This window comes from Rhynchophorus ferrugineus, unplaced genomic scaffold, assembly GCF_030347505.1.
Source record: "Rhynchophorus ferrugineus isolate W39M unplaced genomic scaffold, kcgeb_rfMv2 rfM2, whole genome shotgun sequence".
Taxonomy (NCBI): domain Eukaryota; kingdom Metazoa; phylum Arthropoda; class Insecta; order Coleoptera; family Curculionidae; genus Rhynchophorus; species Rhynchophorus ferrugineus.
In genome coordinates this window covers 75034939-75053018 of record NW_027472581.1, presented here as the reverse complement: position 1 = coordinate 75053018, position 18080 = coordinate 75034939, and the positions used below count along the sequence as shown (strand labels likewise).

Below are 18080 nucleotides of genomic sequence, written 5' to 3'. Positions count from 1 at the left end.
AAAATTTGAGCATACCCTCGATTTACCCTCCTTTCCCCCCTCAGATCCTGACTTGGTTCCGATGGGACTACCACGGAAATGCACTCTTTCAGTCATAAAAAAAGGGATTTTGAAAATCGGTCCATAATTGACGAAGAAATCGGCGAACATACATTAATATAATAATATATTAACATACATTAACATAATACAGCCGAAAATCGCACCTCCTTCTTTTTCGAAGTCGGTTAATAAAATACATGGTATCGAATTTCAACAATAAAGTTCAACAAATAAGTCAAAAAATCTTTTAAAACTACTTTATAGGCCGATATATAGAAATGGTAGAGTAATATTCATCTAATTCTTTGAGTTTTGTTCATTTAACATTTTTAAAATTTAACAATTTATTTCCATAGTTTGAATTTCTACATATACGTCGAAAATTGATATTGTAAAGATTTCCAATTGCTATTAATTAAATCTGTAGTATAGGTTATTCTAAATTTCCATATAGAATACTTTTTCAGAAATCATGTAATTTTTTATAGTTTGGTAATAGAACATTCATAAAATATTTCAATAATTTAATTGTTGGTTTGATATATTTTGAAAATTAATTCAATTATATTGTTCATTTAGTGGTAAAATTAAATCAAATTAAAGAGATACAAATAATTTTTATGTTAAAATATGAGATATAGTGATTTTATGTTATATGATTATTTATTCAGTTTATTATACGGATTGGCTTTTACTGAGATCAACACCAACACATGCACAAAACAGCTCGCAGATAGAAGACTCTTCCGGGACAACACAAACACACATGTTACACGACAGATAAGAGGCGAGACTTGTTGACTTAAGAATTCTAATGAATTTCAGTTTTGGAGTACCTGGATCATGGAGAAAGTGCAGGGTGCGAAATGTGGCGAGTTAAAAAAAGCGGAATATCAAAAACCGATGGGTCCAGCGCCCTTCGCTTCGTTTGAAGACCTCTCAGACGAGGTGAGACTTTGTGTACGTATTAATGTCAACTAGTAAGTAAAATCACTGCTTATTCTGATGCTTGTGTGTGTATGGGTGTTTGGACGTGACATGATCCATGCGATACGATAACGCTTTTGATGTTTGCTGATACACGATTTTTTACGCTTAAGATCTTCACTATAGCCACTATTATACGATTTTGTCAAAATATTCTTTCAGTTATTGAAGATATAGATATCAACAGTATATTTTTTCAGTTTTCTTTTTATTTTGATCAGAAATTGTTGGTTGTTGTAATACTCAAGTATTTGGTATTAATGTTGTTCTCATTTACTATCAAGAGCCTGAGCTTGTATCTACAAAATGTATAAAGGGCTTAACTGTAAGGCCATGCGCAAAATGAGAAGCAGTTTGGTGAGGTGACGCATCATGAGTCACGGCGAGATTTTGTAAGACGACAGTAAAAAATGCCTATACAAGTTTCTATTGGCTAGAACTGCACATGCGCATTTGTTCTAATCTAGCCTGGCAGTTTTTTCACATTCGCGTCCTTTTCTATCACACCTTTCATACCACAGTCTCAGTTATGGTTAGATGTCATTTTTAGGTTAATTTTGTATTTAGATTTTGTTGAGGTAATATAATTATTTCATAGGCAAAATTAGCGGCAGATAATGTGAAATAAGTGTATAAGGTATGAATTATTAGTAAAATATTATCATTTTATACAACTAATTTTGTAGATTGTTATAAAACAGAGGATATATTTTTATGTTAAATAATATGGAAAAAGAACTTATTTGAAAATTACAGTAAAGATAAGAACGAAATATGGTCATGTTTGTATACGTTTTCTGTCTATTTGTTATTATACTTATATCTTTAAGATTTTACAGATATTTTAAAAGAAGAAAAAAGCTAAATGCTTAAACGAAGTATCATAAATTTTCAGCATACTGTAAATATATGGTGTACTTGGAAATGGTAAAATGGTTGGAATAAATTGATATCATAAGATTTGAAGGTTTATGATTTATTATTAATTATATTTTAATTATTTATTACAAATAATGTCGCAATATTACAATTTTTAACAAATGTTATTGCCATAAATAGAATAAAATACATGAAGAAATTGTAATCTAAACAATAAACATTTAGAGACATACACACAAACTATATAAATAAAATATTAAAACAAAGATTTGAATCAAAATAAGTTATCTTACATTTTCCTTTCTAAATGCTTTTTTGTTAAAATCTCTTAAGAACCACCTCTATGTTATAAACAATTTCGATTTAAGATTCTTGATTGGCTGATTTCGAATCTGTAGATATATTGTCTATTAGGTTATCGATGCCATTTTCCTAATTTGCTTCTTCTGCTTCTGACTGTTTTTTTGGTATGATTTTTCAAAATTCTTGTCTTGCAACTTAATCAGTGTCTTCTCTTGAGCACTAGCTACATTATCTGTAAAATAATTAGTGCCCATTAACTTCTCATACATATATACCAAAGGCATATGTTTTCACAGAGTATTCTTTATCGTATGCTCTCGACAGCTACAGACACACCTATACCCACAAATCTTACACACCGTATAATACAAAGTTTTACAACTATTCTTGCAGATTTAATTGATATTTACATTGTATATTTTGTTGTAATATTTGACTTCAAATTTCAAAGATTCTATTGCCATATTTGTATTGATTCGAAAAACGTTTTAAAATATCTGTAAAATCAGAAAGATATAAGTATAATAATAAATAGACAGGAAACGTATACAAAAATGACCATATATCATTCTTACCTTTACAAATAATCTTCAAATAAGTTCTGTTTCCATATTATTTAACATAAAAATATATCCTTTGTTCCATAATAATCTACAAAATTAGTGATATATAATAATTGATAACTTATACACTTATTTTGACATTATCTGCCGCTAATTTTGTCTATGAAATAATTATTTGACCTCAACAAACAAAAAATATAGATACAAAATTATCCTAAAAATGACAAATCACAACTGTGACTGTAGTACGAAAGGTGTTTTAGAAAAGGACGCGAGTTGTGAAAACTGTCAGGCTGGGTTAGAACAAGTACGCATGTGCAGTCCTAGCCAATAGAAACTTGTATGGCATGGATGGATAGGTTTTTTTAGTGTCGTCTGATTTCGTCGGTTTAAAGAACGATAGCTACCACACAATATTGCTTTTGCGGAACGCCGTGCCCTTGTCGCAGTTTTTCGCCTGAAGTCACGGTGAGTGTTTGAAAATGAAGGTAGAATTAATCTAAGCTATGCGGATTCGACACATTTTGTACGATACAATTCATGTAGACTACATGAGGATTAAATTCTTAAATTAAAATTATTCACTAAATTATTTAATTAAAGTAAATTTTCCGTGAGTCATTCTTCTTTTTAGCTACAACTTCTGAGTTACCTTTTACTAGTTCAGTTGTTATTAGTGCAGGATCAATAACCATTGTTCCAAGCCTACTACTGCTCACAGCTTTACTACGAAGCGAGAACTGCAATCATATTTGCGCGGTTTCGGCGTCTGGCAGTTTTATCCCTCGTATATTCACCGTGACCCTTACTGCGTCACGTCACCTAGCTGCGTCCCATTATGCGCTCGGCCCAAGAATTTTCAGTATGATAAGCGATACTAGATTTGTCATTGTATATGTCGATTGCTGATTGAGCTAGATTTGCGGAGATTATCTCCGAAATCGAAAAACAATAAATCCAAATTTTTTATCGAAGTATGCGTTCAACAGTATGCATATTGGACGGATCATATTCGGATTATTCGGATGTCTACATTTTTTTTTTTGGATTATACGATATAACTGTTTGAATATATGTGCATTACGTGCTTGCATGTATTCTAATCGTTTTTCATTTTAATAAATCATTTAATTGTTAGAAATTAGTACAATATTTATTAATCAAAATATGTTTCATCATTTTCTATCACATTTTACATCTTTCTAACAAAAAACTATGTTGGCAGTGATTCATTCCAGCCATTTTCATATTTCTGCATTTTGAAACCATGGACTAGCAAAGCCACGGTTTATCGATCTGAACGGAAGACATTATGTCTAGTAAGTACATATTCGACCTGCAACCGTGTATCCTTTACAACTTTTGCAATGCGTGGTCGAGCGTTATCATGCAAGAGGATAACTTTACGTCAGTTTCTCATTATTTCTAGAATATCTTTACAATAATACGTCGTTTAATTTGTTCATTTGGCATCACCATTAGATATTTACGTTTTAATTCGGTTTTAGTAGCTTCTTCATGATCAGGAATATTCCACTTCGAGGTAAATATCGATTCTTTCACTCATTACTTTTATGTTTTTGTTGTTTCATAGCTATTCATAATACGTCACAGAAAACTATACCTTTTGCCAGGAAAATAATGAAACCGTGATTTTAAACGGTTCAAAATTAGATTTCAGGCAATTCGTACTGTCCAGTTTCAGAAACAGAAACTTATTTGAAAATCACTCAATAAGTTTTGCAATTTAATGTTTTCGAATCTTTACGGTCCTCTAATTTTCCTCAATCAAAAAAATCAAGCAATAAAAGTAATGGATGTCAAAAAACAAATCTTGAGCGTTCCATGATTATATATACTCTATAATATGCAATATAATAATACTAATACTAAATAAAAGACAGTTATTGTATGTAAAGAAATATCAAAATCATATCATTCACCAATAGCCATCACTGATCAAGTTAGATGCAAGCACCTAACACAAAGGCGCGTTTACATTTATTCAGCCCTCTTGTACCGGTTGGATATAAACACTTGTGAATCTAAGTGTCATCTCACAAAATCCATATATCCTACATGTATCATCGGATTTAGCGTCATCATGACATTTGGCCGGTTCTACTTCTCAAAAATGTGTATGTGAAAAATGATTAAGAATGACAAACGAATATTAGAAGGACTGTATATTGAAAACAAAATATATGTATATTATGAACAATATATTTATAATTAAATTTCATTTCTTGAAGTAGATCATTGAACATTGCAGCTCAGTATCACCAGAGTGTAATATATTTATGCTAAAGAAATTACTTACGCGAAAAATTACACTTGAAATAAAAACTTGGCTTGATGCCAAGCTTCCGGATACTGTCCCAGGAATATCAACTATCAAGGATTGATATGACGTGGTGAAATGAGCACCGAAGACGGTGAACGCAGTGGACGCCCAAAAGAGGTTAACAGGACATTAACAAATCCACAAAATGATTTTGAATGACCGTAAGTTGAAATTGAATGAAATAGCAGAGACCCTAAAGATATCAACTGAACATGAATCATATCTTTCACGAATATTTGGATATGAGAAAGCTCCATGCAAAGTGGGTGCAGCGCGAACTTACTTTTGACTAAAAACAACGACGAGTTTATGATTGAGAGCAGTGTTTGAGCAGTCGACTGGCAAGGTTATGGCGTCTGTATTTTAGGATGCGCGTAGAATAATTTTCATTGACTAAGGAAGGACCATCAACAGGGACTATTACATAGCGTTATTGGACCATTAGAAGGACAAAATTGCCGAAAACGGCCGCATTTGAAGAAAAAGAAAGTGGTGCTTCACCAAGACAAGGCACCGTATCACAAGTCATGGAAAACGATGGCAAGAATCCATCCATCCACCGTATTTTCAGATCTGGCCCCCAGCGACTATTTCATGTTTTCATATCTCAAAAGAATGCTCGCCCTGAAGAAATTTTCGTCGAATGAAGAGGTAATAGCTGAAATTGAGGCCTATTTTGAAGCAAAGGACAAATCGTACTACAAAAATGGTATCGAAAAGTTGGAGGGTCGCTATAATTAGTGTATCACCCTTGAAGGGAAATACGTTGAATAAAAAAAAACTATTTTTTCCAAAAAAATATGTTTTACTATGGTAGGCCGGGGACTTTTCAATTGAACTCTTACGTATGATGCGCTTAATAGAAACACGATTGCTTTTCTAAAAGCAAAACCATCGATTTATATATGTTATGTGCCATCGGATTTATTGCGTTCATACAGTAAGCTAAACAAAGTATCTCTTGTATATTGTTAGAAAAAGATGGAAATATTAAAATATGACGTGACTTAATAGTGAATAATTTGGTGGAATACCTATAGAATCACACAAGCATATACATTATATGATGATGCTTTCTATAATATTGCATTACCACTATTCACTGGCGGGTCTTGTCACGACATAATAATTAATAAATACTGGTAACAAACAAAAAATACTGAAAGAGCTTTAGAAATTTTGAATGTATATTCCTGAGCATATAGTAGCAGGTTAATGTGCCCTAAATAGGCATACACATTATAATTATGGGACAACACATTGATATACCACGTATTAATATTGATTTCCAGAAGTTCTAGTTAGTGTATGCCCTATAAGTGAACAAACAATAGCAGACTGCTACAAGAAAGCGAACTTTGGTATGAATTTGTATGCCTTACTGAATCACACAAGTAAGTTATTCGATAGTATCACGAATATCTAAATTAGTATAACGACATATTTTATGAACCTCCTGGTGTGGTGAAATTTCTCTTTGCAATCGCAAAATCGTCTAAAGTAGTTTTAAAATTTGAATGCAAACTTAGCATTCTTTGGGTTAATTATATATTTAAATGATATTTTTAATTATATAATATTATATGTGAAAAGTTTAAAATAACTAAACATTTTATTTTATTTAAAAAACTATTTTATTTTATGGACTGAAATAGCTTGACATTAAGTGCTGATAATCCATGATAACACGAATCTAAACCTCTATATCTAGACGTCTCACTCCGGAAATGATGTAACATGCAATATTAACAAAACCACATGCTTAGTTTTGTGGAGCTTCCGTCGTACTGTTGAGCTGTTCTTGAGTAATAGTGTTGGAACAGTGAGAGTTGAGTTCTGATGTAATTCCTGCTGCAGTAGTTTTATGTTGTTGACATGACCTTGAGTCATGAATCTTTTTTAATATTCTTTGGTATTTGTCAGTTAACTTTGGGTTTTGCCCACTATTCTTCTTCTCCGATGATGTTTTACTATACTTTGTGTATGCTGTAGCTAATGAAACTTTAAACAATCGAGCTGTTGTAGTCACAAACTAACACTAAATATTTGCCCACTCTCGAAGTTTGAGAGATCATATATTTTACCGATCGCTTGTGTTAATTGTCGTAGAACAAAGCGTGCTATATACTGAAATATAACCTACAAGACTTGGCAAGTACATTGAACAGTATATACGCATTTCATTACATACATAGATGCAAAAGCAAGATAACTTGGATGTTATCCATTTTTTGAGCGTTACAAGGAGGTTGACAATCGCACAGTTGCAATCTTTCTTTATGAAACGTTATAGGTTTTCATCCGAATTACAACTGATAACTTTTTGCAGTCTACCTATTCACCTGCTTATCCGATATAATATAAGATTCTTTTAAATCAGTGATAAATAATTTAGAACTTTAACAAATGGAAGAACAATATGTGTAAAACGGGACAGGTGTGTAGAATTAACTTTGCTTAATGCGGTCTCCTTTTTTTGTATGTCAAAAGCTTTAGCAAACTTTTCTGGTGATTTCGTTGTTTTTTTTTTAAATTAACTTTGACCTGTTTTTACATATAATTAATTTCCATATGAAAAAAAGATTTTTAAAAGTTCCTAATGGTTTTTTCTCATATTTTTTGTTTCTTTAAAGGTTATTATTGTTAATCAAATGCAATTTTAAATTATACCTTATTAATTTTTTGAATATAATATCTGAATAAAATTTATTCTCTAAACGTGTACTATGTATAATGTGTAATTTGACTAAAATTTTTTATAACGATTTATAACTAATGAATATTTAATTTAAAAATGTAAATTTTTCTAAACCAATTATTTGGCATGAAATCTTATAAAGACATGACCACAATAAAGGTTTCTTGCGTGTGCAAGTTTTAACTTTCCAGGGGGCAATAAACTCTGTAATAGGACAAACTATGAAAGGTCTGCATTATACTAATTAAATATAAAAGCAAACTGTAAAGCTGTAGTTACATTAACATTGGACATATGGAGCGTACCTATTCTTGTATTTGTTGTTTTATATTTAGATTTTGTTTTGTTATTTTTAGATTTTGTTTGAGTCTATATTATTATAGACCTAATGAGTCATTCTGGTCTCAAATTTAAGTTATTTTTGATCCTGAGTAATAAAAGAAGCTTGTTAGATTAATCTTTTAAGAAAAGACCATATATAGGGTTCTTCTATAAGAGCCGGTTTAAATAGAAATAAATAAGTTGCATATGACGTTCTTCCGGACGAAATTCTTGATTCAGTTATTCAGTCATGACTTGTGTTATGTTCCCTTCAACGGTATTGGTTGATTGCAGCTTATTGGGATAAATCAATGATTTTAAAAAACTTCACAAGAAAAGTCAGCTCAGACGCACTCTGTTAGTAGGCTAATTAACCTCAGCTTTGCAAGAGGTAACGTCACCAGGCATCGTAGTGGTCGCTTTATGGCTGGTAACGTCGTTTTGCTGGAACAATATATTGTCTATGTCCATATCGTTCAAATTGGGCCTATATAATTTAGTTATCATCGCTCTGCAGCGCTTGCCGTTCTATTATCATCAGTTCTGAGTATTCTAAAATCTGCATATATAGAATATTATTAATATCATAAGCTCATACTTCCAAATTTATTCAAATATGTATTGTAATGTATAACATGAATACGCGGTATTATATGTTTTCCTTAAAAAATCCAGGATATTTCATATTTTTTAATGATGACATTGATTAACTTTAGCGAAATATTACTAAAATATAAATTAGTAAAAATCACAGAATATATAAGGCAAATAAAAAATATATTTCGGTTTTTCCGATACATCGAATACATTTGTTTAAAGTATACGCATTTTGTCCATCTTCACAGAATTTTTTTGATGTCGGTATGGAGGAATTCCTTGGGCAACTCGGACAGCCATGTGCACAAACTTCTCTACTTCGCCATCGGTCTTGAATCTTTAACCACCGAGGGCTTCTTTCAGTGGTCCAAATATGTGGTAGTCGCGGGGTGATAATTTCGGACTGTAGGGGGGTGTTACAGTACCTCCCACCTTAATTCTGATATTGTATCGAGCGTGAGAGGCGCGGTATTAGTGCGCGAGTTATCCTGGAGAATAATCGCACTTCGTGCTGGAATGCTCCTCCGTTTTGAGCGATAAGTGGGTTTTACGTATGTTTTCAGAAGGTTAGAATATATAATATGTAGTATGCAGCATTAATAGTAAGTTGGGTGCGCAGGAAATCGACGTACAGCACGCCAGAACACCGTACACAGAACCTTATCGGCAGACCTGGTTATCTTCACTTTGACTGGCGCCCCTTTTTCCTTTTTCCTGCACTCTCTATATAACATCTTGCTTTCGCGAGTGTGATAGTGTACCCATGTCTCGTCTGTGGAGAAGATTCGCGTTAAAAAACCGCCCCCTCGGACTCGTATCGCGTCAGCAAGCGGCGACAAACTTTCAACCGCGTAAATTTTTCGTTCAAAGTTCAAAAGTTTACGAATCCATCGTGCCATTAGTTTGGGATATATTGAAGGTGTTCGTGGATGATAGACTCTACACTACCAATACTGATGCCGAGTTCAGCCGAAATGTCTCGAACATTCATCCTACGGTCCTCCAAAATTAGTTCTACGCGGGGAATGTTGTCTGGTGTGCTGCTGGTTTGCGGTCGACGATCATACGGCTCATTCTCGACGGTTTCGCGGCCATCCTTGAATGCTTTGGCCCATTTAAAGACGGCAGTCCACTCAGGCACTAACTACCGAACTGATTTCGCAAACGCAGAAAAATTTCAGTGTTTATAACGCCTTCCCACACTAAAAAACGAATGACAATACGTTAGACTATGGCGGTCGCTACTTGACGTTCACTCATAGTCGTAGCACGCACATGGAATATGCTTTCCCGACGAAAACTATGCCACACTGTTCGTAAGGGACCCAGCTATCACATACTCAAGCCACGACCTTCAAAACATACATGCGAGCCTTCTACAGCGTTTGTCTCCATCATATTTGAACCACTCTCGTATGTTTTTCTTCAACATACCAGGATATTTAATTTTTTTAGTGATTTTGAATTTTTAACAATAATGAGTAGAATGATGATGGGCGAAAGGAAACCTTGCGGCAGATAAATGAGTAAAAATTATAGAATATATATAGCAGATCAAACATATATTTCGGTTTTTCCTAATACATTTTTTAAAGCATGTATCTGGTAATACTTAATCAATGAATATTAATACTATAGTGGGTTTAAAAGGTTATAGTTCATAGAAAATTTTAGATATAAATGTAGCGTAAGCGATTTAACAGCTGTGAAAAACAGCTGTAAATAATGGAACAGTAAAGTAGTTCTCAAAATGACTAGACTCGATCAAATCAAAGCCAAAATCCATAAGGACACGGAACCCATTCTATATAGCTTTGTAGAGCAGAACTTTTTATTGTTTGTTCGGAATTAACGTGGTCATATAAGCCTTGACGACGATCTAGTTTAGTGTATTAACTAATGCCTAATTTATTTTCATATTTTAAAACATATTGCGTATTTTAAAATGCTTGTGCACAAAAGGTCAGTCGCTATTATTCAATATTTATATATACGTATCCAGAGATACGGGAACTTTATTAAGAAAAAAGAAACAGAAGGCAAAAACATATTTAACAATAAAAGTCAAAACATTAGATGAGAAATCAGAGAACTAAAAGAAAAATGAGTGAACTTTTATTTGTAAGACCTAAGTGAATAAAAAAGAGTCCGTAAAGAGTATTTACTCTGGAAAGAAGCCAAGATAATTAAAATGCCTAATGGGTCAGAGGCAATTAACAAAACAAAGATTCTTGTTGTAGATATTTCTAAAGTATATACTTCTGACTATAAGTACAGACAAATTTTGCCATAACAATCAGTAATGAAACAAAATCCACCCATGTAAGGTTTACCTTGCGTAGAAGAACATGTCCACCAGTGATTATTAATCATCGTCAACTCCCTCAAGCAGAGCATGTTAAATATTTTGGTTTGTACTTAGATCGACGCCTAACCTGGAAGAAGCACATACCCTCTAAACGAATACAACTTCGTCTGAAATTACATCAAATGTATTGGCTCATCGTGCGCAAATCCAAGTTACCATTAAATAACAGGGTGTTGCTGTATGAGTCTATACTCAATCCTATTTGGTCATATGGAATCCAACTATGGGATACCGTTAACAAATATAATATATCCATCATTCAACGGTTCCAAAATAAAGTGTTGCGTGCCATTGTTGATGATCCGTACTATATTTCAAATAAAGTGATACAACGCGATATTCCCCTAGAACCTATAACGAGTGTAATTCAACGTATTTGTGTGAAGTACTTCGAAAGAATGTATGTACATCCAGCCAGATTAGCAGCTACATTAGCTGATTAGCGTAGCGAATATGCGACGTGATAGTGAAGTGCGTAGACTGAAACGTTTAACACCAGCTGATCTGATTACTGGACATATATAAACTTTAGAATAAGCTTTAGAATAAGACATGCCATGTAAATATAATATAGACATAAGAAATACTTATTGCCTATAGGGCAGATTGTGGAATCACAAAGAGTAAAAAAAAACAATCAGTGATTATTTAAAATAAAGAACTTTAAAGATTATTAAAAAGAATCACACCTGTTGCCCTAAATTAAGTGAATAAGGAAAGAAGAATCATAAATCTGAATCAAATGTAAGGATTGTAGGATGTAATGTAGGATTTAATATTATCACCAGAGAGATGATAAAACAATTATTTAGAACATTGAAAATAAAATTTATCAATCTATTTAATGCAACTTTTGGACTAAAACACGCACCTGCATACTCGAAATGAGTGGAAGTATTTATGATACAAAAGCATCAAGGTACCATAATCAAACAAAAATACTTGATAATCGACGAGGTCCACAAAATAAAGAATATCATTGAACGTTTTTTGCAAGAAAAACAAATGTGGATGTAAATGTAGCACAATTCTTCGATAAAGTATGCATAAAACTTGAAATATAAACTGAGCAAAATCCTTCCAAAGTAATATGTAGAGTTATTAAGACCTCGTATCTTCAAAAGATTCTTTAGAATTAAATAAGAGAATAGATACTCTGAATTGGAGAAAACAAATTCGTTAGGAAATAAATAATTCGCCATATCCTTATTAAATGCTGCTAGAAAGTAGCTCCATTGATGGAATTCATAAATGGAAGCATTCCTTCAATAAGTCGAAGTAAATTATATTAAAAAATGAAGTCATTTTTAGAATTACAAATCAGTTTTTTCATTTGTTTCTTATTTCGTTTTTCAATTTTCATTTCACGAGTAAATTGGACACCCTTTCTAACTGCAATTATTAATAATCATCAATCATTCTTATATTAGACATTCAAGTATTTGTTCGAGATATTAATAAACACGACTACCTTTGAAATAGTTATCGATTTTACCGGCTTAAGTCACCTAGTTTTAAAGGAATTATGTTTGTGTTAATAAATTGAGTTGTTATAAATTTAGGTTTCGAATAATGATCATTAATTTGGAGCCTTTGTGAATGTTTTTGTCGGTGTTATAAGACGAGTACCATTCCAGGCATAACTTCAAATATTACGTTCTAGTTATATGGTCTGATAGAATTCATAGAAGAGATATTAGGGCAAGGATACGAATAACAATTCGTTTAGTCTAAAATGGATTTTCTGTCTGGAATGACGCCAGGATTTCTCGAGAGAGTCGTTTTGTGGGTTAATACCGAGTCGAGGAACGTTCATTTATTTACTTTTATTGGCATTTTCTTTTAATATCTTCATTGCTATAATTACCCATTACAAATCATGTTACATATTGTATTATAACATATTGAATTAATAAAAAATGTTAAAACGTTGGAGGTAATATATAATTCGGGCACAAATATATTGTATTAGGTATTTTCATGTATTTTGATAACTTTTTCATTAAAAAACATGTATTAAGAAAATATGAGGATGATTGTGCAACAAAACATCATTCAATTTGTTCAATTGATCTCGACAGACGTTTCATTCGATTGTAGTAGTTCGTAATAGACCATATCTTGCTGTATCCTACCATATATACAGTAAAATTTTATAGCTATGAATATTCTGTTTCAGCTTCTATGTGATTCTCTTGGGTCCTTCGGTCATCCCAAGTCTAAGGTTATGTGTTAATTCTATTGTCGTAGATGATTCACTTTCTATCCTGTCGAGCAATGAAACCGCGATGTGAAAACGGGTCGAAAAAGTATCCATTTTTCGTCCATTTGGGTGAGAACCACGTGTAAACGATCGGAAACAATTTATTTATCAAATACGTCATCTGAAATTTCCAATAAGTTTTACAATTCATTGCCATCGATTTTATTTGCTCCTCTAGGCCGTTCTCTGCCATTGGCATTAAAATCACCACTTTTAGATCGTTCAAACCAAAATCCAAAACTGGTTAAGTTTTAAAAAATGTTTGTTCGGTTTTAGCAGGAGATCCCATTAAATCAAATGACATAAATAATGAATGTTGATATAATTTCGGGTGTTTCATCATTACCGCCTGTATATACTGAATAATTCAATGATAGCCAATGGAAAGCTGTTATTTGATAGAGACAATACGAGAAATGTTAATACCGTCGAACTTAATAGTTAGATTAGATTGTTGTTTACATTGATACTTTTTTACCAATAGACATCGCTGTATAAAATACCTAAACACAATAGATTAAATCAAATTTTTATATTTTACAGGGGCTATTATAATTAGAGTATTCACGATCTCGATTGATTTTTAAAATTTAACTAATCTGGACTTAATATCTGAGCTATGAGTGAGAGTCCTTGGTATTACGTCTATTGACTAGGATTGGTTATTCCTTGTCGAATTGTCGAAAAAACGGGTTTGTAATCAATGATAAACATCTATAAGATATGATATATAAGCGGGATTCGAAACTGCAATTATTGGATTTTCGTTTCTTTCCTTCCATCTTTCTATTTCTTGAAGACTTGAACCAAACTGAATTAAAATATTCTAGTTTTATTCAATTTTATATTATATATAAAATATTATTTATAATATTTCAAATTAATGTTTTGATTGGTTCAGATTTTATAAATAAGCAGAAAAATATACTGGAAAATAGAAATATGATCCACTATCTGACATAACTTTTATTGAAAATTCTATACCGTTGTAAATAACTTTCCAGCTTTTCCATTATTTTTCTATTCTACGTTTTACGGGTATAAAATCAAGTTGCAAGCTGATTAAGGCTATATAATTGTATTGTAATTCAATAGCTACATAATGTGAAAATTATAAGACGAAGAAGAAGGAAAACTAATTATTATCTATATCGGTTATATGCTCATTTAATGGAAAATAAATATTTGAAAAATTATTTTATGTATTAAAAATAAAGATAGGCGACTTTAAAGTACGTAAGTTACGTATTCGATGAAGCTATACTACAACGCGTTTCAAAGTTTATAGAAATTTTAGATATAGAGATCTTCATTCACGCGTCATTCTTTTGTTTAGTAAAAATTATTTGTATTATAAAATTAGAGAAAAATGTAATTTTTTAAAGATAGAGCCCATCAAAAATTGTATGGTGTTTATGGTGATGATGCTTCAGTGAAGAGTGAATCCGGTGAATTAGTTTGTTCGTTTTCGTTCTGGATATTTCGACTTGGCCGACCAATCATTGAAACTTCAAAAGTTAAAGGAACATATTCGGATCGATCGACATATTTCATCTATGCACGATTGAGGATCAACATACTAAGTATTCTTTGCTCCATACATATGAATTATCAGTGATTAATTTAAAGGACGTTGGAGTTTTCATTTGTGAATCATTGTTAAAACGAGACGAAATCAAACTAGAAACGAATGATTGTGGATGATGAAAAGAAGATCACGTGCGGCAATAACATGTGAAAGAGGTCATGAATGAAGACATTAGAAGCTTCATAATCCGTTACAAATCTTGTATTGACGTTAAAGATGAGCATGCAAAGTGTTTGGCGGAATCGAAAGGAATTGTTCATCATGGGCTGCTTGAACCTGGCTAAATCATTAATTTAATTCTCCACTGCCAATAACTAAAGCTAGCTTCAAAAGAGGCTTCTAAAATTCACTTTTTATATTATATTTTTGATATATTTAATCTAAGAATTTGCTTTCTTAATAAATGATGATAATAATAATAATTTTATTAAAAATATAGAAATATAAATATTTTTATAACTTCTAAGAATGACGTTCTTTGTTTATATTAATGACTTTCATTTATTTTATCTACGTATTGTAGTTTTGACATCGTAATATTTTGTAAATACTACATTAATTAGTTTAGTAAGATTTTTCCTGTCCTAAGTTTAGTCTATAAGTTACCTGAATAGTTCTATATTTTTTGAATAGTTGTGTTTCTATTAGCATTGAACCGGCAAAATATATTGAGGTATCCTTTTCAAAAAGGGTATCAAGTGATTTTTAAACGATGAAGCATTCTAAAAACAGACAATAAACAATATTCGCTTCTCACTTAAATTTATCTAGTGATAGTCCCGATTATCAAAACAATAACGAACCAATTAGATAATTTATGTTTTACAATTTAAAAATATATATTAGAATGAATGTATGTACAATTATTTTATTAACTATTGAATTTTCAAAACTTAGGTGTATTAAGCAATTAGTTAAAATAATTGGTACATAGTTTAAACAATAAAATATCTTTTAGTTACATATCTTATAACATCGTTAAATACCTTATCAATGCTTTAATATGTTTAGCTTTTTTTATTAAGAATTCATATTTTTTTATATTTGTCCTAGGTGTTCCATCTATGCAAATAATATAGTTAGTTTCAATTTAAGTACTGCATATTTTCACTACATTATTTATGCATTGATCTAGTATTTGCCTTATATTCATATTTATGACCTAAAGTATATATTGTAAAAACAATAAATACATCAGGCTGATCACAAGAATAATTTCTTTATCCAAATCTTTATATAACATTGCATTGTTTTTTGCTTATTTATTCCAACCTTTGATCTCACCCTTACAGATAGCTCATCTTTATTTTGCTTTCTACAGATTTCATGTATCTACTGCTTCCTACTTGGTCGTATGTATCACATCGGAACTAACAACTCACCAAAAAATCAGGAGTTAATTATTTTTCTATGAAGTTAGTTGATAATTCTTTGCAACATTCATTTTAACACTTGATGCACAAGTAAACATATTCAATACCTGAAATATTCAGTTATTGCTTTGTTAAGAAAGGCATTTACTGAACAAAACCGAAAACTGAAAAAAAACCTGAAATTAATCAGGAGGTAATACCAATAAAATTTACAAAAAATCTTAATAGCCTTTAGACTTATCTCTAATACAATGATGAAAATCTGATTTCAAATTTCTAATTATCTTGTAAACAAAGAGGTCAGACGATTCTTGATATTCTCGAATTTTATTAATAATGTTGGGATGACATTTTCACATATGTCGGGGTTTTCTTTTGCAGCTGTATATGTCAAAAATGTAAAATATAATTTTCGTGATCATACTATTCTTAATCGTTTTTTACCCATAAAATACATTGACATAAATCTTCAACAGTTTTAAACATATGGGAATAATGATAATAACACAAACCTTTAAATAACACTGGTTAAATTTAAATAACTCCATTTAATAATATTTTAACAAACTCACTTTTCGTTTTAATATCGTTTTAAATGTAAAATTAAGGAATTTGTCAGATGCAAAATTGTAATTTATTCATTCATATCATTAGCGTTTTATTAGAAATATTGGTTGATATTTTGAAAAATATTCATTATTATTATCAGCATTTTAAACACGCTTTCTTAATTCAAATGATGTTACTCATATTAAAAAAAATAAATATGTTTTTGAAGTAGCATGAATCATTAAATAAAATATTACAATAATATAATTAATAAATCAAAATGTTTGTAAATATTTTCATCTAATGTATGTGTGTTTAATTTTACATGGTATTGTTTTACACCCTCCTAAATTTGTGAGTGAAAAAAACAACAATATATATTTTTAGGCAAAACATTTACTCTATTTCGTAATCTACTGTATAATACATGAATATTGTTATTGTAATCATTGTTGTATCTTTAACACAACATGAGTTTACGGAAAAATTATGCTGTGTTCTGTGTGCGTGACAGGCAATAGTTATATTAATGATACAACCAAAATTAGTTTAATATCTTGTATTATTTTTGGCATATTATTAACCTAACGTGTAGTAAAGCAAACAAGTTTTATTAAATATGTTATTGTTAGTCCGATTATACTCTTACTATATTTTTTACAACTATTAATTAGTTTAAAGACTTCTTTGTGTAAAATTATCGCTCAGTGAGAGATTTGGTCTACTTTCTCCATATTTGGGCATCTCAATGTTTGTTGTAGTATTTTCATATTACAAAAATGATGTTTGTCAATGTTTAGCCTTTTCAGATGATGTTCCTGCAAATATTCCTTGTTATGTTGTCGAATATTGTTGTATATCTGTTGTTATATATCTTGTTATTATGTCGAAATTACAATTGATGTTAGAATGAAATACTGCCAGCTCTTAACGATCCACACTATTAAAAAAAAGTATTGATTAATATTGTATTGACGTATAATACTCTCTATAGTACTATTATATAAATAGTATTATTTGACAGTTTAGTTTCGTGAAAGAAATTCAAAATAAATAACATTACGATTGTTACATTTTACTATTTTTTGATCACAGTGGTATTTTATAGACTGCAACATTTCTAATTAAAATGTTTATTTAAATATTCTGTTTAAAAGGGTTTAAAGAAAAAGTAGAAAAAAGTTGAGACGTTCTAGATACTTATT

General features: G+C 31.0%; 1 protein-coding gene across 1 annotated transcript in view; it reads left to right on the top strand.

Moving 5' to 3' along the window:
* The first annotated feature begins 879 nt into the window (after nt 1-879).
* Nucleotides 880-18080, top strand: part of LOC143190858 (uncharacterized) — a 31151-nt gene continuing 13950 nt past the window's right edge. Inside the window, exon 1 of the mRNA XM_076395428.1 lies at nt 880-1002. Within this exon, the coding sequence (XP_076251543.1) occupies nt 886-1002 (117 nt within the window). The 5' untranslated portion in view covers nt 880-885. The remainder of the gene's footprint in view (nt 1003-18080) is intronic.